This window comes from Australozyma saopauloensis, chromosome 1, assembly GCF_035610405.1.
Source record: "Australozyma saopauloensis chromosome 1, complete sequence".
NCBI lineage: Eukaryota > Fungi > Ascomycota > Pichiomycetes > Serinales > Metschnikowiaceae > Australozyma > Australozyma saopauloensis.
The window spans coordinates 2,308,331-2,329,243 of NC_086131.1; the positions used below are offsets into that span (position 1 = coordinate 2,308,331).

The following is a 20,913-nucleotide window of genomic DNA, read 5'->3' on the forward strand; positions in this document are numbered from 1 at the left end:
ATGATTACTCTAGGCTCAGAAGTTCCGTTGTTCTTTGATTTGTGGCCCTTCAATTCTCATCGAGAGATCAAATGAAACTGCCCCAACTTTTTAGTGTAGACAACTTGTAATTTGAAAAGGCAGAATATTAGTCAAAAATAAACAAGAAAAGACAAAATCAAAATTATGGCGCCTTGTTCTTTATTTACATTTCAAACCGCACTAACTTATCATTTGCATCTCTATCGCTACAGTACTCTTGTTGATATGTCCATGTAATAAATTGCTAAAAATGTATAAAAAAGAAGAACTAAACTCTATTAAACCTTTCCTGCCAACAAAGCCCGCAAGCGGTCATTTTGGCCCTGTATTTTCGTAATCTCATTGCTGATCTTCACCAAAGAAGTGTGCTTAGACAAGTTGGGAAGCCCATTCTTGAGAAGTTGCTTGCGCGAAGGCTTTTTCTTGGAGGAGGGCTGGCCAGCCTGTGCCATCTCCTTCTTGTATTCCTCGACATTGGTGACTAGTCTCAAGCATCTCTCGTATGCCTCTCTGCAAAGCAAGCGTCTCTTCTGCTCCAGCAAAGAGTGGTTGAGGCGCTTCTGCTCGGTAGTGAGCAAACTCTTGCTGTTGAGTCTACTACGCTTCAGCGCTTGATCAGGAGAGCTGCTTGATTCGGAGTCGAAACTTCTCTTGATTGAATTGAGGTCAGTTGGAGAAGCCGAGCTACTTTGGTCATTGAGGTTGAGTGGCAAAGAGAGCCTAGCATCGTATTCGACAGGTCTGTAGGAATGTAGGCCATGAACATCATTATGGATGTGCATGGAAGATGAAAGGGGGTCAACCATAGGAACAGAGCCAAAGCTTCTCAAGGAGGAAACTGGTGGGTGTTGAAATGCATCGGTGATCTCCTTCTTCACATCATCTACAGAAAGTTCGGGAAGCATAAACTCCTGGTTATTGGACAGCTCGTACCAGTTGTTCATGTTGTATTGGCTTTTTGGGTCCTGAGTGGTATTGACCAGAGCGCCTCCAGCAAGATTGTCTAAAAAGCGCTCGATAGCGTCCGACTCTGTGTGAGTGAAAAACTTATCCAAGTCCTCGGTGGCCTCCTCCTCTGGGGCAGGACCACCAAAGTTGATGGAGGTTTTCAACTCTGGAGGTGCTATGGATACAGAGGTATCATGAACCACCTGTGGCATACTGATAGTTGTCAGACCAAGGAGACTTGGCATACTAAGGCTATGATGGGCGTCAGGGGCAGCGTGAACGCTCTGGGAGTTTACATACAGCTGGGTACGAGCTTTCGAGGCATTCTGTTCCTGAGCCTTACGAAGCTGGTCTACCTGCAGCAAAACATTCTTCTTTTGGAGCTTACTGTACATGGAGTAAGCCTGCTCGAAATCCATGTTCATGGTGACCATATCGAGATTGAACATGTCTTCGTCATCAGAAGTCATTGGAGAAGCTGCAACGAACGCAGACGCAGGCATCGCAAGCGAAGCATCGGGATTGTAGAATTTGGGAGGCTTGGGCATGCTCATGGCTTCCAAATTTAGACTGGCGGGGGCAACACTTCTTGTGGCAGTAGCGGCGTAGGCCATGTTTTTGATAGATATGTGTGTATGTGTTCTTTCCAAGTTGACGAAAGAGCACCACCAAATAAAATGGTTGTGTTAAGCGACAATAGTCCTAAGGGTCAAAAAGATGACGCCAGCGCAAATGTTTGTTTTTCGTTGTTGTTGTTGTGACCTTCTCCAGAGGGGCCAAGCACAGGTGCAAAGACTTTTTTCAACTCTAGGCGTGTAGTTGGTGAGCCTGTGACGGCAGCGACTTATGTGCAGCAGAGAGTAGGTGATGTAAGATGAATATGGGGGAGCGCTGAAGAGCTGTGTCCACCGAAATATTCAAATTGCAAAGAAAAAAAGGGGGTAAAATTTGTTCCTGGAAATCGCACAAATATTTTTTTCTATTCGATTACTCCCAAATAAATTAAACTCAACGGGGAAAGATGGAATAGTATGTATAGCTAGCGGAGCGAGGATCAATGCACCACAGGATGTATAATTTGATGAGTTACAATATTTTCCAAAAGCAGACGGGGTTTGGTGTCCTGTTTAAATAAGAAAAAAATATTTGGCTGCTTGTAGCCAGAGGCAGAGGAAACTGCCAGCTATATAGTCGATGGATATTGCCGATTTGGAGGGGAGCCAAGCTGCTAACCTAGAAAGGAAAAAGCCTGCTGCACCTTTCGGCGGAGGGACTGCGGGGGGAACAAGCGCACCTGCAGCTCAGGGACAAGTCATAATGTGGTGATACCCTGCAACACCGAGCGTAGTAGGGACCTGGAAGAACAATTGTTTTGAAATTTGTGTACTTCTTGTTGTCGAATTTTGTAATTTCTATGTTCTTGTGTATTTTTGTTTGTGGCCTTTGCCTCTGAGAAGTACGTAATGTTCCAAGTTTCCGTGGCCTACAATACAACCACCCAAACTATACCTGGTCTAGAGACTGGGCTGTCTGCCGAGTAGATTAGTTATGAGGCACCGCCACCATTCTAAGAGTGTCTCTCAATGACTTAACTTACTGCAAGCCAGATTCCGTCGCATTAATTCTGTATGTGATGTGCTACGTATTCCAATTTAGTCATGTTTTTCCTCTTCAAGGCTTCCACTGCCTGCAGACGTTGCGACTCGGCAGCAAGGCCTGTCTCCTTTACCCGTTGGGGTTAGAGTGGAGGACAAGTCCGCATCGTGCATAATCTTCGAGCTCTCGTGTGTATAAGACGATGACACCCTCTAATCGAAAAGGTTCTTGCCGTGGGTATTGAAGTGATACAAGCTGACCGAGGTTCCATGATGCGGTGCGACGGAACTCGAAACCTCAAAAATAGAATGGCGTTTGGCGAGATTGTATTGTTCGGAGTGCAGTTTGTATGGACCGGTCCAGATACTGGTACGAATTGGACCAATATTGGTGCAAATATTGGTACAGTCTTTGATACTGAGAATGGCACGTAGAGCAATAGAATGTAAGTGCAGTTTCTCAAAATCTGATTCTTTGATTGATCGTCAACTGATGGTCGTATAAAAGCCAAGGTCCCAAAATTTGCCGGTTCCGTCTCTCCCAGGAAACCGTTTCTGTCCAACCCCGGCAATATGTGGCATCCCGGCTTGTCAGGTCCAGCCCCGAAGTACTCAAAAGATAGTTCTCTATACCCCGCGGAAGTCGCGAATTTTTGCTCGACTCCTTTTTTCGGTCTCAGGGCTTTCCAACCTTGCTGATCCAAGAGATCTACATTGTTGAAGCCACAGTTTGAGAGATCCGTAGCACTGTAACTGGTCTGGCTCGGCAAGACAGGCGCGACTCAAACTTTGAACCGAGATTGTCCGAACCCAAACAAAATTCGTAACTGGAGAGTTTGGCAAATATCTCCATCCTTCATTTCGATTTTGTCTTCTTTCTTCCATCAGTCTTGCTATCGCATACAAAACCGTTGAGATCTGTATACAGCCACTCGCTTCCTTTCGCCGTTGACAACATCCTTATTTTAGCTAACCTAAGCCGCTCCGCCGATTCCTACACAAAAATTCCCCTCTGCCCCACCTCTCCATATTCGTCTCGAAGCAACGAAGTGTGTGCAGGGGTGTGTCTTTTCTGCATTATGCATTAAACGATACCGAGGTATTGGTTTCGGATCAAACGGCTATCCCGGTGGGGAGAAGTTGTAACACTTTTGGAAGGCTAGACCAATGGCTGTCCTGTCAACTGTCTTGTCACTCTATGAGTAAATATTATTAATCTTCAATTAGTCCGTTCCAGTCATTAGTGGTGTGACTATGGGCTAGAACCCGAGTGGTTTGACATCGTAGTGTCAGGTTTAGTTTCATTGATAAAGTGAGTTCATAAAAAAAATAGTGATTGTAAATATAGGTAATGATCGTGAGTCGGCCACCCAATAGATGTGGCACGATAAACTTGAGTAAGGAGCGTATTGTTTTGATAAAGATATCTTCTGGAAATTAAGATTGTCTCGGGAATAAAGACATGGTTGCGTCCAATCTACCAAGATTTTAAGCTTCGACCTCTGTCTGTTGAGACTTCAAGTTTGTGCGACAGAACTTACGCAAGGAAACGAAATCCTTAACCAAGAATTGGTTGAGAATAAACTCACTGCACATCAACTTGAAGTTGAACAAGTAGAGAAAGCTCACCTCAATCTTGCATAGATCTTTGAGGTCCACGCCTCCCACAGTTGCAAAACTCTTCTGTTTTTGATAGATGTCCTCCAATTTCTTAACTGAGCATCTTAACAGCGCTAAGATGAACCGGTAAACGTTCAAGTGCGTAAACTGCGTAACATCCAAAAGTACGCAAAGCTTGTATAGCATGTAGGCACTATGAATGTAGACAGAGACGGAGATAGATGGCAGGTATTGTCTAATCCGAAGCAAGAAGTCTTCCACCGAGATTGGAGGCGCCTTCGCTAGAGTGAATGCCTTCAAAAGATGCTCGGCCTGTTGTTTTGTCTTTGGGTTCATGTGGAATAATACCTCTTTGTTGAGGCGTTTGCAACTGTGTTCAGAGATAGGGTTGGAGATGACATCGAACGACGTCGTCTTCAAAAGAGACTCTGTCGAAATGAAGCCGCCCTCCAATGTTCCCGACTTCAGAAGATCATTGTCGCTTGACTCCACATCTTCCTCCTCTGGAATCGGAGTTACAGGAAGAGAGATCTCTGGCAGTCTATTCAAAATGGCGTCTACATCTGGAACAGGAGGAATTCCCAAATAGTCCACCGACGGAAACCTTATAGGCGCCTTAGGGCGGAAAGACTCGACCGGTAGAGGCAAGTCATCGTCGTGGAAGCTTGTTGTCTGCTCAGGCTCAGTTTTGGAAGACTCAGACAATTCATCTACGTCGATAGAGTTCTTCTCGAGTTGTTCACGGCGGAACTTCTCAAATAGCTCTCGGTTCGATCCCAACCAGATTAGGTCAGCAAGCATGGCATTGAGCACCGCCAATGCGTGGAAAATGTGGAGTTTATTGATATCCTTAATGTCGTGAGACAAGTCGAACTCAAGCTCATCCATCGATACCTCGTCCAACGACTCAGGATCGTCTACAAACGTCTCTGCTGGCCTTTTGAGGGGAATGTCTGACACGAAATCGTTCGTGTAATTGGAGGCCATTGTTTCTGTCCTGCTCTATTAAATTGCGTAGTGGTATAAGTGGGGTAGACAGGGTGGGTCGAGTTAGGACCTTTTGAAATATAGGCGTGGTGGGAAATCAATCGCGAAGTGTTTCTTATTGCAGAAAGCAGGTTTGGAAGTCGATTTGAGGGCCGGTGTTCAAATAGTTGTCGAATTTTTTTTTCACTGTAGGATGGGAAGACAGACACTCTGCGAATGGGGTAGGCAGGATAATCCGATGGAAGTGAGGCGGCTGAATAGTCTACATGGTGCCATAGAATTTTAGATTGTCTGTTAATTGACAATTGGATAACTTTTTATAATTTTGGAGTGGTGTGTGTTTGCTTTAATTATATTTCGGGTTTTGTTTGTGCGAGCTTTCCTTGTTTTGTAGTTCCCTTGGTTAGATATAGAGTGAGACAAGGCTGCCACTTCCCACAAGAGTATGTCTGTATTTTTGAGAAAGCTGTCGGGAGACGTATTGTATCTTTTGCATACATCAATTTCACTACAATAGGAAGATTGCTTCTTTTCTTCAGTTTTGAAAAAAGTCTATCGTTTTTCTTATATCGTTTGTATTAATGCAAGTATTTATCCCCTGGCCTACTTTCTTCTCTTGCCAAAAGCATTGGAGCCAGAATCGGCTTGGTCAAGCAGTCTCTTTTTGCCCTCCTTCGAGAAGTATTCCTTCTTTCTTTCTCTCTCCTTCTCCTTTCTCACTTCTTCCTTCTTGGCAATGACCTTGAGTCTGTCCTTGAATTTCTCCTGCTTCTTCTCCTTCCGCTTCTTATCTTTATCCTTTTTCAATGTATGGATTTTGTTCATCAAATCACGGGCCTTCTTCTCATCACCATCTACGAGAACGGCTCTCTTGGCCATGTAGCTTTGTTTCTTTTGTGGCTTCATTTCCTGGATCTGAGATTTGAATGGCAAGTTCATCTTGATGCTCTTAGGAACCTTCAATTTGTTGAATCTTCTCTCCTCTCTTTCGATCTTCTTGTAAGCACTGTCCTTCTGTAAGGGTGTGGCGATGTTGTTTGCAGCTCTGACTTGACCAGTAAGTCTCATTCCCTTCCATTGTTCGTGATCTTGAAGAAGCATCGATGTCACTGGATTGTAGAATTTCTTGACCTTAATTGGGTACCAAGTCTTCAAGAAAATGGTGTCTGACATAAGAATCTTATCCTCAAAAGTAGCACGGAAGTATCCATCTGGTTTCGAAAGAGCTCTTTTAATTTCTCCTCTGATACCGGAAACAGTTCTGATCGCCGCTCCCTCAAATTTAGCAACCTCTAGAGAGTTGTTAAACATATCCTTGATGAAGGCTGTGTTTCTGAAAATCTTGTATGGATGTCCCACCAACTTAAGCTTCTTGACAATCTCAACTGAGGAATTGAGATCCTCAACAACACCTGTTGCCGCCACTCTGAAAGAGCCAGTCGTAGAGCTTTGGTCAACAATATTGAAACCCACGAATGTGGTGTTGGGGGCTACCAAAGGACCGTAGAAGGATGCAAAACAATATGCGTGCTCTGGTGTATACTTCAACATTCTGTTTCTTGTTCTGGAGTCCGAAGTGGTATAGATCGGAATGGTCTGGAAACGACGCCAGCCCAATGAAAGAATGAGTGGATCTTGTGACTTGAGAATCTTCTTGTGCCAACGATGTCTTCTAATTCTGACATTCATGATACCGAAACGAGACTCGGTCGAGAGCAAACCTCCAAGAACAATAGGATATTCGGGGTTCAAGTTGTTAACAAACTCGCAAGGCAATCTATCGAACACAATCTTCACATACGATCCAACACGGTAACCCTCGATTTTAATACGAGTTTCGGGGTCCATTTCCTCAAACTGCGCTTTGTTGATTTCCAATTGCTTGGCAATCTTGTTCTTTTGGAACTCATACCATGTGTCAGCTTCGTTGTCACCCTCAGGGTCGTCGGCACCGAACTCGCGGTCCTCTTCGGCCTCGAATTGCATCTTGAGCTTAGCCTTCTTAGCGGCGTTTAATTCTCTCTTGTCCTCGATTGTCAAGTTCTCATCCTCTGGTTCTTCGGCCTTTTGTTCCTCTGCCTCGAAATCCGCGAAGTCGCTCTCATCTTCATCAGATGCGCCATTGTCGCCATCTTCAACGTCCATTTCTCCATCACCATCTTCCAAGTCTTCGAAATCGCCGTACAACTCTTCGTCCTCGTCACCTTCAGCATCGCCATCTTCTTCAGCATTGTCGGAAAGTTTGGGGGCAACAAGCAAACGGCCTTTGAGAATTTGGAAACCATTTTCGTATTCTTCATCGCTGTCATCTTCGGTTCTTCCAGGATTGAATTTTTGTTTGAGTGCCTCCAAGTCAGGGTACGATGGAATAAATGTATCAAGGTCCTTGGAAACAGTAGCAGTGTCTTTCTTCTGGAAGAAGTCTTCTTCTTCGATATCTGACTCTTCTTCTTCATCGTCCTCTACGAATTCCTGCTTCCATCTGCGCACGACCTCGGAGGGCTCTATGTTATCGAGATATAGAAGTTTGTTGAGGTTCCAACGACGTTGAACAGTACCTTTGAGTTTGGATGCCATTCTTGCGTAATCATTTTCTTCGTCGGAAGATAACGAAGAGTCCTCCACAAATGCCAAGTCGCCCTCAGCGGCCTCTCCGAAATCAATACTGACTTTCTCGCGTCTGTGGCCATCATCGTCAGAAAATCCATCTTCTTCCTCGCCATCCGAAACGTCATCAAATTCAGTGTCTTCCAGAATAGACTTACCATAGATTCTTGGTTTTCTCATAGCAGTTCTTCCGGTGCTAGCACCAGTGAGCTCTGTCTCGGAGTGCTCATCATCAGAGCTTTCCATATCATCAGAGTTGTCATCTTCTTCCATTTGGCCATTGCGGTCAATCTCTTTGGAGTTTGAGAACAATTGCAAACCAGGGCCCTCCTCGAAAAGTTCAGTGGTAGTTTTGGCAACATTTTGCAAGCCGGTGACAAGTCTTTCACCTTCACCTTGCTCCTCTCCACTAACAAAAGATTGCTTATCACCAACGTCAATGTAAACGGCATCTTTGTCGACCAAAAGGCCACCAACATCAGACATTGGAGCATAGATTATTTTCTGTTTATCTTCCAAACGCTTTCTTCTTCTACGAGTGACAGCAATTTGCTCACCAGCTTCCGCTGCGGCTTTCGCTTTCTCTCTCTCGAGTTCATCAAGCTTTTGCTCGAAGTATGGCGTTGGACATGGATCAGGAAGCTTCTCAACAGAATGTGCATGGAAATCACCTACACCGGCAATATGAATATGGGCGTTGGTTGACGGGAGTGGAGTTCCGTGTAAATAACCGTAGATTGCAACTTTACGGTCACACTTTGGATCATCTGCGATGTTTTGTGGGTGAGTGAGGTCGGTGATACGATCAGCTAGCATGTATGGGTGCTCATTTCTCCATTTCAAAGGACGGAATTTCATCACCGACATGAAACGACACAAGTTTAAAATTTCTCTGTCGGGATATCTACCATTTAAGACACCTGAAAGGTAGAAGAGCTTTGCTCCCTGGTAGACCTCTGTCCAGAATCTGTGCTTCAATCTCTTTTTTGATGTTCTCAAGGTACTCTGACTCTTGAAAAGATCCAAATGCGTAGCGACACCTAAAACACGAGGCATACCGTGATGTTGTGCAATATTGAGGAATTCCATGGTTTCCATCTCAAGACCGAAGTTACCATCAACCATGAGAAGAACCAAATCGGCAATTTTGGCAGCATCAATCATCGAATTCAAGTCGTTTTTCACTTCGATGAATGTGAGTCTACGTCTTTTTCCGCTGACAACCGTGATAGGACCCTTAACTTCTGTGAGTGTAGTCTTGGTCAATTTCTTTACAAGAGACTTGATTAAGGTAGTTTTACCAGTTCCTGGAGGACCAACAATAGCAACAATTACTGGAGGAGGATCATCATCTGGCGTACGATCCACCATAGGGACGTGGAGCTTTTTCTCATTCACATCATGGGATCTTCTTGCCTGTCTTTCTAGTTTTCTGGGTGCAGCGACCGCAAAAGCCTTTGCATTGTGGCCGTTTTGGTGCAACTTCTTTTTTGCGGTATTCTTTTTACCATCGTTGCCTCGATGCGGCTTATTCAGCTGCTGTGACGAGTCCATTGGCGTTAGACAGGGTAGTCCTGATGAAGCTCATCTCATCTCATCTGATAGGTGAGCACCCGTACCTCCCGCTCTGGGGGATGAGTATATCGAGAACTGGAATATTGAAGTTTGATATGTGATTTAAAAACTTTTTCAAAATATTCACAAGATAGTGAGCACAATTCATTTGTTAGATTTTGACATCTTTTGTTTTCGTCGTTCATTTCATGATGAGTGGTAGAAATTTCAAGTCCCTCTCTCAATGAACATTCTGACGAAGACTCCATAAAATGTGTGGAACTTCATCGAGCGGAATTTTCTTTTATTTTGGTCAAATCTTATTTTTCTGAATTGACCTTATGGCTACATCACCGGGGTATTACAAATTTAAGTATTATTGAAAAGCCTAAAGACACGAAAAGAAAATGCAAATCAAGATTCAGAATCTAGATTTAAATAACACCGTGAGGTTTCGATGGAACATTATCAGAATACTGAGAATATTGTACTGACGAAACATCAGAGTCTGCGCGACCACGGACTAAAGGTGTTTGCGAAACGGATTTGGGGCCCTGAAACTGCGAGTCAGCTGCGTTTGCATGGCCGTTGGTGGATGGATTGAGTCCACTACCAGATTTTTTAGTTGAAAGCTTGCGTGTGAGGGAGTCTTTGATTTTTCCGCCAATAGATTGACTTCTGGGCTCCTCGAATGAAAGATCTGGATCTAAAAACTCATTATCGGGTCTCCAACTACCATCCGAGAGTGGTCTTTGTTCAGCTTTCTCTAGCGTTGAATCAGGGGTGGAGGTGTCATCTGAGTTCTTCGACATGTCTTGAAGTCTGTACATGTCTTCCTCCCAACCTTCTTGATGCAGCTGTGCGGCAGCACCTAGAGCAAATAATTCATTCTTAGTACGAGCCTCTGCAGATAATGCCTTTTCGGACTTACTGTGCTTGAGAGAAGACATTCTTTGGAACGATGTTCTGTCGTCACGAGCAGGGGCAAATCTTGCATCTGGATTCTTGGATGTAAGGGCAAGTCCGATCAAAACCAAAATCATGACCAACAAAATAAGCGAGAATGCAGCATTAAGAATGAAAAAGATCCAACCCATAATCGAGGATACCAGCTCTGGTTGTCCAAAAACTGATGAGAAAAACATGAAAAGAAGGGAGTTGATAGTCACAACAATAGACATGCAGTAATTAAGGATATTGGTAGACTTGTTCATGAATGGCTTGTAAACAAACAAGAGAACGGTGTAAGCCAAATCGAGTACAAACAAAAGAATCGAGGAGACCTTGCCAGAAGATTGCACCAAACCAATGAAAATAGCCTTCATAAAACAGTATGTCAATACAACAGCTCCGAACCAGTAAGTTTTAGCATTGAACATGGTGTAGATGAAACCAAATTTGTGCAAGACATTGGAGTCACCATACAAAATTGCAGCAGGGTTTTTGTACTTTTGAATAGATCTGGAGCCATGGATATAAGTGTTCCAGCATGCAAAAGCGCCAAGTCCAAGGGACATGACAAGAGTCACACAGGCAATAACGATAACAGCCGGTGAATCTCTCTCCACGAACTCCCACAAGGACAAAATAACAAGCTGGATGAAACCAATGTACACGTATCTGAGGATGGTACCCTTCAAAATGGCAGGGAACATTTTGCGGAAATGGGATAAGGTGTTTGGGTTGATGGTCTTTGTTCTGACCAACAAAACCGTCGCCGAGTGCACAAAGACGAGGAGGGCTACAAGGACAAAACCAAAAAGCACAAAGAAGGTGAAACCGGTGACCACGATCGATGTGGGTTCAATGTGAGCCGCAAAACCGACTCTTTTGATACCTCTGAGGATGATCAAGTTTTTGTTAGAATTCAAGTGGAAGGTAAGATCCCTCTTCATTTGAGAGACGACCGGCAAGCTGGATACATAGTCCAGAACAGTTTGGATGGCTTTCATGGATCTTTGCACAAGAATCTGCAGGGTAGTATTTCTGAAGTACAAGGTGGGAGTACCACCAGTGCTCTGGATGTACCAACGGAAGATCTTCTGCATGAAAGGTACCTCGATGAGGCCCATGGACCAAGCCAAGTTCTCTGACCAAGCCAAAGCGATTGGAGGAACACGATCCACACTCTGCATGCAGACGATGACCACCGACTGGAAGTAGAAGAACAACGAAACAGCGTTTGTGGCGATGTGCGATGCTGCATTAGAGTTTCCGAACGTAGACAAGAATGCAGACACAAGCAAACCCAAACCGGCAATACAGGCTGTAGCCCATCTGATTCCGGTCTGAGACACAGTCTTACCATTAGAGAACGCACTCTGGAGACAAGAGATTCTGTCACCCGAAACATTATCGTAAACGTCGACTTTTACCACTGCGTCGATGTCAGGAACCGTAAATGCGATTCCAGGAACCTGGTTGACCACCGACTTCGAAAGGTACTCGATCGATGAGATCTGCAAGGACCCTGGGTACAAGGGACAGAACTGCTTCCAGCCCAAGTTACACATGTCGAAAGTTCTGTCGATGATGACGAATCCGTATGCATAGACCTGGATGTGTGCGGTGACGTTTCCCGAGATTTCCGTGTCCAAATCCAAGTTGTATCGTAATGACCCGTCATCGGCATTGAATGTGACGTTGAAATAGGAGGGCGAGATCTGCGAGTTTTCCATACATGTGACGAGAGACGTGGCCATGAGGTTACGGGTGGCCATCACTGGTATCAGGAGGCATAGCCAGAGTAAGGGAGCGAGCTTCATTTTCGGAGATACAATTCTTTAAATAGACCAATGGGAGAAAGAAGCCGGCTGTTCAGGGGAGTGTGTGGGCACAGTACTGGGGTTACTGTTGCAGTATTTAATGGATGCCAAAGCGAATGGCGGTTTGATTAGGACTGGAGTGTCGAAAACAAAGAGTGGTATGGATAGGTATTTTCTTTCTACTGTGTATCTAGTCCCATCAAACTTGCGAACGGTGTCTGCAGGAAGCCGTACTTCTAATTTCTGATGAGGGTGTGGCAGGACTAAGGTAGCACAATTTGGGGGCCGGTTTTGGCTGCAGTGATATCCAAGTTGAGTTTGGAAGCTACGAGTCGAATTTACGACAGTTTATTGTAATTGCTAGCTACAGTTGTACTACTCCTACTTGAAGGCTGTTTAGGATGGATCACCGCCTGCGTACACTTGCACGTTACGCATTACTTTCTGCACTGAAATGTCTTATTACTACCATCTGCAGTCTGCCGAATGCAATGGGGGTCCTTTATAATTTAGATAATTCAGCGGCGCAACAAAGTGCTCGCCCTATACAGCAGATTATATTATGGAAATTGGAGGTCTTCAAGATGGATAATACATTCAATTGCAGTCGAATTCTGGGAAATCTGCTGCTTGTTTCGATGCTCTTTTGTTGACGTTCCTCAGAACATGTCTCTGCACATGGACCATATGCAAGTCGCGTTTCATCCGACAAAAAACAACAAACATTCAGCGAGCAGGATCAAAGACAAAAATCTGCGTACTTTAGCTCGCTGTGCATTGAACATTCAATGACCCAGGAGGACATTATGACCCATTTGTCTTAAGCATGTTTGGGAGCAGTTGAGATGAGGACTAGGTTCACTTAAATATAGCCAATTAAATAAAGTAGGATAATGGTCGCAGACCCTTGATTCATCAGATTCATAAATATTGTAACTATAGATGTACACGGGCTTGCTTTGTTTGATATAAGATATCTTTGCCCCAGACGTGATAAATGACATCCCAAAACTCTCTGGCGTAGACAATACGGACCCCGTATTTCTCGTAGAAATACTCTTCTGGTGCATTGTTCTCGAAATCGATCTTGGCATCATCGTCGAGAAGACCATTCAATAGACCTAGATCATTGACCTTATGCACGTACTCGTCAATGACGTCTCTTCTGTTGTGACGGGGAACAATCACTTTGGTTATGTGGTTTGTCAAATGAGCACCCATGATCTTCTCTTTGAGTCCGCCTATTGGAAGAACTAGGCCCCGTAAAGTAAGCTCTCCGGTCATGGCGATGTTGGATGGGACCGGCTTTTGTAGAACCAAAGAAAGGAACAGGAGTGCCATAGTTATTCCTGCTGAGGGGCCATCCTTTTGGATTGCGCCTGCTGGGACATGCATATGGATTTCCAAATTTTCAAGCCTTTTGACTGCTGCATCCTTATCTTTGATGTTGAGTGATTTCATACGCAAAATACCCTTGATGAAAGTCAAGCCAATCTTGGCACTTTCCATTAAAACCTCTCCTAAGCGTCCAGTCATGTTCAATGAAGAAGTTCCTTTGCCGTTATCGAAGCCAATGCTCTCGAAAATAAGAACTGAACCTGAGCCATCTGTATTGTATGAAAGACCATTCACAACACCATAACCGCTAGCCATTGTAGGAGAATCAATTATTTCACTCGCCAAACTTGGGTGGGGAATTCCGAGGTATTTTGCCAAATCATACTCTTCGACCTTTGGTCTGTAGACCTTATGTGGATCTGCAAGGCTTTCAGAGTATTCGACCGCCTTGAACCGACAAATGGTTCCCAATTTACGTTCAAAATTCCGCACACCTGCTTCTCTAGTGTAGTCAAGAATAACTCTTTTCATGACTTCCTCATCAAGATAAACCAAATCCTTCTGAGGAAGACCATTTCTAGTCACCTGCCTAGGAAGTAAGTACGTGTTACCAATGGTGAGTTTCTCGTTGTAATCGTAAGCGCCTAGCTCTATCATTTCAAGTCTGTCGAGAAGTGGTCTCGAAAGGTTGTACGGTTCGTTGGCGGTGCAAATAAATATAACTTGTGACAAATCGATCGGGAAACCGAGGTAATGATCAACAAATTGTGTGTTCTGTTCAGGGTCCAAGACTTCCAATAAAGCAGCAGCAGGATCACCATTAAACTTGCTGGCTCCGCTATTGCCTCCAATAATCTTATCGATCTCGTCCAAAAGAATAACTGGGTTCATTGATCTGGCTTTGCGAAGAGCTTGAACGATGGTTCCAGGCATTGCACCGACATAGGTTCTTCTGTGGCCACGGATCTCCGACTCATCCTTAACACCACCTAGTGATACTCTCTGGAATGCTCTTCCTAAAGTGGTGGCTATTGATTTCGCCAAACTGGTCTTTCCCACACCTGGGGGACCGGCTAACATGATTATTGGAGATTTGTTATCTTGTGACACCTTGAGATCGCTTTTTGATTGCATTGCTTCTTGCTCATCCTTTGTAGACTCGTTTGGCTGATCATCTGGGGTAGCGTCTTTCTGTTCTTCGCTATAGGGTATGATAATAGACTCGCCATTAGCAGATTCGCGGGTAAACTTTCTGCTTTCCAATTCTTGTGCATGCTTTTTCTTTTGTCTCATCTCCTCCGCATGCGAGTTTTGTATTTCTCGATCTGCGTTAGCACCCAAAAGCTTCAACACGACTAGGTATTGAATTAATCTTGTTTTGACATTGTCCAATCCGAAATGATCCTTGTCCAATTGTGCTCTTGCCTCTGTTATGTCGATATCCTTGTTTGATTTAAATCTCGAAACAAATTTGTCCCAAGGCATATCAGCAACTATTTCCAAGTAATTGCGAAGAACATGAAAATCAGCATTTCCCGGATTCGAAGACTTGACTCTCTTGAAATCTTTGATGAGGAGTCTCTTGCTGTCCTCAGAGATCCCAGAAATCTCTGGAAGCCTCTTATTGATGAACTCGGAGATTGCATTCAAATCGTCTTCGTCTTCGTCGTCACCTCCTGCTCCTCCTCCTTGCCTATCCGAACTTCCTGCGGGCTGCTTCTTAGATGAGGCGTTAAACTCACCCCGACGTACTAGAGATTTCCTATTTTTGCCATCTTTAGAGTCGACGGATAAACCGTCCAAAACTAAACGGATCGATCTCAATTGATTAGCAACCATGCTTGCCTTCTGAAGATTCGATGCCTCATCATAAAACCAATGATTGATGAAGCGATTGTTCTCCTTAATGGCCTCGAAAACTGCAGTCATTTTCTTCACGAGCTCACCAAGAAACTGAACTCTTTGAGTATCGTTGACAATTGAAAGAACCCGAAGCTTCTCATAATTTGGGAATGGAACAATTGCAGCAGTCAAATCCATGATTTTCAGAAGACTCTTTGACGAGGAACTAGACTTTGAAGTTAACAAAACCTTCTGCAAAGTCAGGTAGGCTCTTGAAAACTCCTTGGAGCCTGCCAATTGCAAATAGAGTGAATTTGCCAAAGGATTGAGTGTCAACAAGTCCAGCTTTTTCGATTGAGCAGCTAAAGCTTCTTTATAATCTGCTAGAAACAGCTCAATCAGCTTGAATAGCTCGCCTGCGAGCAGCTTGAAAGACCCCCACTGATTATTGTTCAAGCTTGGCTTTTCGTTCCACAATACGGAAACAATCGTTTCGGATGCATACTTCGCCTCCTCGGGGACCTTGACTGCACGACACAAAGCCTGGATAGTCAACTTCACATTCTTCAGATCGTCAGTGATGCCCACCACCCGACAGACTGTTACAATTTGCGAGCATTCCGGAGATTTAGTTGAACCCTCTGGAAATTTGATCAAGGATTCATTGGGTTCAATTGCTAGAACCACATTGTCCAACCCCTCAGCAATAGCGCTCTTACCCTCACGTTCGCAAAATAGCTGTACACCAGCCTTCGCATCTTCAGAAAGCCGTGACAAGTTTGCCTCGTCCAAGTCGTACTCGCTCAAAAGACTCTTGACTAGAGTCATGGATTCAAGATTATGCCTGAACCTTCCGAGAAGTGCTGCAGCCTTGAAACGGGTAAATGAGACATTGTAAATAATTCCCGGCATCAAGACCAATGGAGAGTCAAGCATATACTGCGGTAGGACTATGTGAGACAGGCCATTCTTGTTCGATTTTGTGTTTCTGAATGACGCCATGGTGAACTATGTGGATGCGACGATAAGAAGAGTGGATGGCAGTAAAGCAACTTTGAGTATCGGGATTCTTGATTTATTTTGATCGTTGTATTGTATCCCCTGAAAGAGAAGAAAATGTAGTAGATAGGTGTGAGATCCGTGATTGTAGGACCAAAGGATTTCCATAATCGGTTAGTCTATCCCTTCTGCAGGATCTCCACATTTGGCTCTATCATGCGCAGTTGCGATACCGAGGGACCTCAGACGACCTGGGGTACAAAGGAATAGTGAGATATTAGATCTCCTTTGTTTATAGATAACTAAATTTTCGCTTTGGCTTTCATGCACTCTCTTATTTTGTTTTGCCATTTTTTTGTTCTTTGTTGTAGATATACATCCAGACAGTGTATAGGCTGTGATTAGTGAGAGGCTAATTCGAATCACTTAGTGTGAGCCGCTGCAAGAGGATTTCCTATAGATTTAAGTATTTTACGTTTCGTATTTCGACACTACCGACTAGGAAGTTGGGAAATTGTACTTTGTATTGTGTATTTTGTGGATGCGGAATCATATCCACTTAATTAATATGTACATGATAATGCAGCATAGATGCCAATAGTGGTATCAAGTTGAGTCGCTAGGAAGCAAGAACATCAAATTGATGCAGCGCAAAAACCATTCTTTATTCTTCTGATCACGTTTGTAAGTTTTGATCGAAGTTTGGCATCATATTGGCTTCCACTTCAATAGTATATTGTATGCGTGTTCATCAACAATCATTGAATTATGTGTATAGAATCATCGAAAAAACACTAGAGGACATCTTTAAGGTTGACTTGTCCTGAACCCCTGGCAAGAGGTTGAGGTTGGGAGTGACTCTTCTTCCATCCAATCATGAAAATGACATTGAATGTGGCTGGTAGAGTTACACCCTTTTCACCCTGTTCACCGTGTAAACTCTTGTAAATCTCATTTGCTGCAAGCAATACATCACGGGGCAAGGTGTTGGCTTGTGACAACAAACTATTTTGCTCTCCCATGTCCTGTAACTCTGAACACAAGCTCACGATATCGGGATAACCGCCAATCACGAAATCTTCGGTGTCGATTGTGAGCATGCTAAACCCTGCACGATTGAGAAGGCTGCCGATGTCATTGAGGTGCACCAATGGCGAGACACGAGGAGACATACCACCGCTACGCTCAAGCTCTGCTAACTGAAGCGACGTACGGAGTTCGTAAAGTGTGTCACCTCCGAAAATGGTACCCATGAAGAGCCCATCTGGTTTCAAGATGCGGTTGATATTCTTCAAGGTTTGCGGAAGATCATTGATCCAATGCAAAGACAAGTTCGAGATCACGGTGTCGTACTGCTCGCTACCAGTGAGGACCTCATGGTTGAATGCCTCTTCGTCAGCAACTACTCGGAATACATTGCCATCAAATTTTGTGTCGAAGGGCTCATTAACGTCACGGTAGAGAAGATCTTTGGACAGCTCGAGCATTACCAATTCCTTGATTTTCAGCTTTATGTTCTCCTTGTCCTTATTGAGCTGCTCAACTATTTGAACTTCAGCATCATCCGACCCAGGTCTAACCTTAGAGGTGGTACAGAGTGTTTTCAAAAAGTTTCCCAGGTGTGCACCGAAATCCAAGCACTTGGTGAAATCTCTCGTGATGAAGCCCAATCTTTCAATCGTCTTGGTTGCAACCTCATCCCTCAAGTAGTCCATTTTACGGGATCTTTCCGGCGAAAGTCTGGCCGGAAGAGATTTCTGGATTTCTTTCACGGATCTATCAAAGACGTTAAACTGAGATTTGCCGCTCAGCAATTTGTTGGTGGCTGTAGCGAAGCTTCGAAGGCTTCTGGGGTTAGCTCTGGTCATTGAACGGGAGTTGCTGTGAGTCTAGGAAGAGAATTGTGAAATTTGCTAGTATGGCTCGCTGAGAATATGCTTGTTTTAAATCAATGAAGGGAACCTTCTCGGTCTTATTATTAAGGAATCCAGTCTATACTGTAAAGTGATGAGAAGTGAGAACAGTAGTATTGAACCTGAAAAAGGAAGAATTGGAACAACTATATGTGAATGCTGATTTTGCGTCCTACCTATTTAAATGTTTTTTTCTTTCAATTACATCAAAATATTCAATGCTTCAAAAATCAATACCAAGTTGTCTTTATCTCACATTCACTCTTTGGTAGATCAAGTATTTATCTTTCCCTCAGTACCCCAGTTTTCACTCTTGGAACTGAAACGTGCATTTTACAACTTTCTATTCCTGGAATTTGATGCTACGCCGACAGTCCGAGTTTGTCAAGTCCATTCTTTCTCGTTGCGGCCCGGAAGCTTCTCTTCACCAATGCTATAAGAAGTTCTATTCATATTTCAAGTCAAATCAAGGACTAGTATCAAAGCTTGCAAATGACGGAAATTTCCGATCACACAATTTGACAAATGAAGAATGGAATAAGTTCAAGTTTTCGGGAATGACAGAGTTGATCTTTCTCAACTTGTGTGCTGGAAGACATAAGAAGGTACTCCACCTAGCAAACAGAATTGCCCAAGATCCATCTGCCCGCCAGATCGTGACTCTGGACCTTTATCTTCTTGTTTTGCAGCTGTTGGCACATCCGGGCGTCGATCTGGAAGAGCATGGTCATGACGTCCTGGTGAAGGCATCCTTGGCTATACAACTATTCAGCGAGCTATTACAGATTGACTGTCCAGAAAGTTCGCTTAAACAAGCCTTTGATCTTGTCTTAAATTGTGCGAGCAAAAGCACGGATTTTACACAGCTTGTTCCACTACGAATTCTCTTTGAACACTTGAACACCCAGTTTAATGATGATCGCTCGGAACTACGATTTCTTGCTACGGTGCTCAACATGCTTCTAAATTCGGAACAATACATAAGCGCACTAGAACACCTTCGTATGTGTCAAACGACTTACACCAGTTCTCTGCAGAAAAAGATCATGTACCACACCTTTCCCCTACGTGAGCTCGTAGAAGCCATGTGCTCGAGACAGGATTGTTCAAGTTTGACGGCTTTGCTTCAAGACCTATCCGAGGAAAATGTTACTTACTATTTGCCACTCCGATTGTGGTTGCAATGTCTACATTTAGGACTCTCCTTGAATAATTACGCATTAACCAAATTGGTGTACGAAAGAATAGTCATCAATGGTGTCGACCAAAATATCACGATGGATGGAGTCGTTCTCGAAAACAAATTGGCAGAATTTGAAAAACAAAACGTAGTGTTCGGCACTCTAACGGACACAACCATCGATGAAATTGTGCGATTATTTGCCTCTAACGGAGATGTCGACCTCTGTCTTTCATTAATCGAGAGGCACTACGTTCACAAACAATTGAAGGGACAGAAGGGTTTGTCAAAAGAACTTTGCATCGATATTGTTCGAGCATATTGCTTTCATCAAGACTCAGCCTCTGATTCAGAGGACTCTTCAATTAAACAAGTCATAGATGTCATTCAAAACTTCATAACGAAGCAGGATGGCGAATTCATCTACACGGATATATCAGACGCCCTACTGCACAAACTTCATCATTACCGTGTTTACGACTATAATGTGCAAAGAGCCGCACGAAGGGAAAATATAGTATACGAGGCTTCCAGCGAAGAAGCAGAAGATGAGAGCATTCTTTTCAAAAAAGTTCGGGGTCCCCTGGTGTCGAGCTCGAAACAAGGAAATGTTCTTTCGAACATCACAATCATGAAAGAGTTTATTCAAGATCACACCAGCTACATTTTGAGTAAAGACTATGGTCAAGAGACTTTGCAATTATTCTTGAATTGTGTTTTCGATCATGTAAATAAATACCAAAATTTGTCAGGTCTTATCGCTGCATTTGAGGCTCTCAACACCATTGACATTAACTTCGCAAGCAAATGGATTGACCTGGATCTGTTACAGATTATGAGTCACTCTCTCTCCAAGTCAAGTGCAAATGTGGTTTCAGGATTTCATTTGTACCAATACTTTTCCAAAATCACTACTCTAAGTGAAGAAGCAATGATCGGTTTCATATTTTCGGCTCTCAGAACGCCTGACAATATCGCATTACTAGAGTTTTACCTATATCAGTACCTTTTAATGTTCTCGGGAACAGTATCAGAGCTAATACTAGAACGGATTACAAGTTGGTCTCTCGAGAATTCCACAGGTATGCCTTTGGCCAAGTTCCTCATGAATTTGAAGAATAATCCCGACTGGCAGTTGGAGTGGAAGAAAGAGAATTTTATCACAAGCTCTTCGCAGTTTGATATCAAGCATTCATTGGATTCCAAGTATAGCGAGATAGATCTGCTCAATCTTCATCGTCTTCAAAAAATCTTGCCACTCGATTGAGGTAATATACTACTTAAAAATATTTTATTGGAGAACTGTAGAAATTGAAATGATGCAAAAGATGAGTGTGAAAGACTAGCTTGTCAAGAATTCATCGAATAGGATTGTTAATGGCATCCTCGAGATCGGCGGCACTGATCTCGACCTTGGTCGCTCTCAGCAAGTTGAGGAAACCTCCCTTTTTGGGCCCAATGCGGCTTCTCTCGCCGCCATCTGCAAGCTTATGAATCGAGTCATCGACAAGATTCAGGAAATTCAGCGAAATACTGCTGTTACA

General features: G+C 43.7%; 5 protein-coding genes across 5 annotated transcripts; 1 reads left to right on the forward strand and 4 right to left on the reverse strand.

Moving 5' to 3' along the window:
• Positions 1–4,052: 4,052 nt before the first annotated feature.
• On the reverse strand, positions 4,053–5,171 carry PUMCH_001009 (uncharacterized protein; the record flags this gene model as incomplete). Its single annotated transcript, XM_063020079.1, has 1 exon — positions 4,053–5,171. The coding sequence occupies one exon, from the start codon at positions 5,169–5,171 to the stop codon at positions 4,053–4,055; it is 1,119 nt and encodes a 372-aa protein (XP_062876149.1).
• Positions 5,172–5,774: 603 nt separating this feature from the next.
• PUMCH_001010 (uncharacterized protein) lies at positions 5,775–9,332 on the reverse strand (the record flags this gene model as incomplete). The annotated part of the gene is made up of 1 exon (XM_063020080.1): positions 5,775–9,332. One exon carries the CDS (start codon positions 9,330–9,332, stop codon positions 5,775–5,777), a length of 3,558 nt encoding a protein of 1,185 aa, XP_062876150.1.
• A 434-nt stretch (positions 9,333–9,766) lies between these two features.
• On the reverse strand, positions 9,767–12,097 carry PUMCH_001011 (uncharacterized protein; the record flags this gene model as incomplete). The annotated part of the gene is made up of 1 exon (XM_063020081.1): positions 9,767–12,097. One exon carries the CDS (start codon positions 12,095–12,097, stop codon positions 9,767–9,769), a length of 2,331 nt encoding a protein of 776 aa, XP_062876151.1.
• Positions 12,098–13,033: 936 nt separating this feature from the next.
• On the reverse strand, positions 13,034–16,279 carry PUMCH_001012 (uncharacterized protein; the record flags this gene model as incomplete). The annotated part of the gene is made up of 1 exon (XM_063020082.1): positions 13,034–16,279. One exon carries the CDS (start codon positions 16,277–16,279, stop codon positions 13,034–13,036), a length of 3,246 nt encoding a protein of 1,081 aa, XP_062876152.1.
• Positions 16,280–18,548: 2,269 nt separating this feature from the next.
• On the forward strand, positions 18,549–20,636 carry PUMCH_001013 (uncharacterized protein; the record flags this gene model as incomplete). The annotated part of the gene is made up of 1 exon (XM_063020083.1): positions 18,549–20,636. The coding sequence occupies one exon, from the start codon at positions 18,549–18,551 to the stop codon at positions 20,634–20,636; it is 2,088 nt and encodes a 695-aa protein (XP_062876153.1).
• Positions 20,637–20,913: the final 277 nt, after the last annotated feature.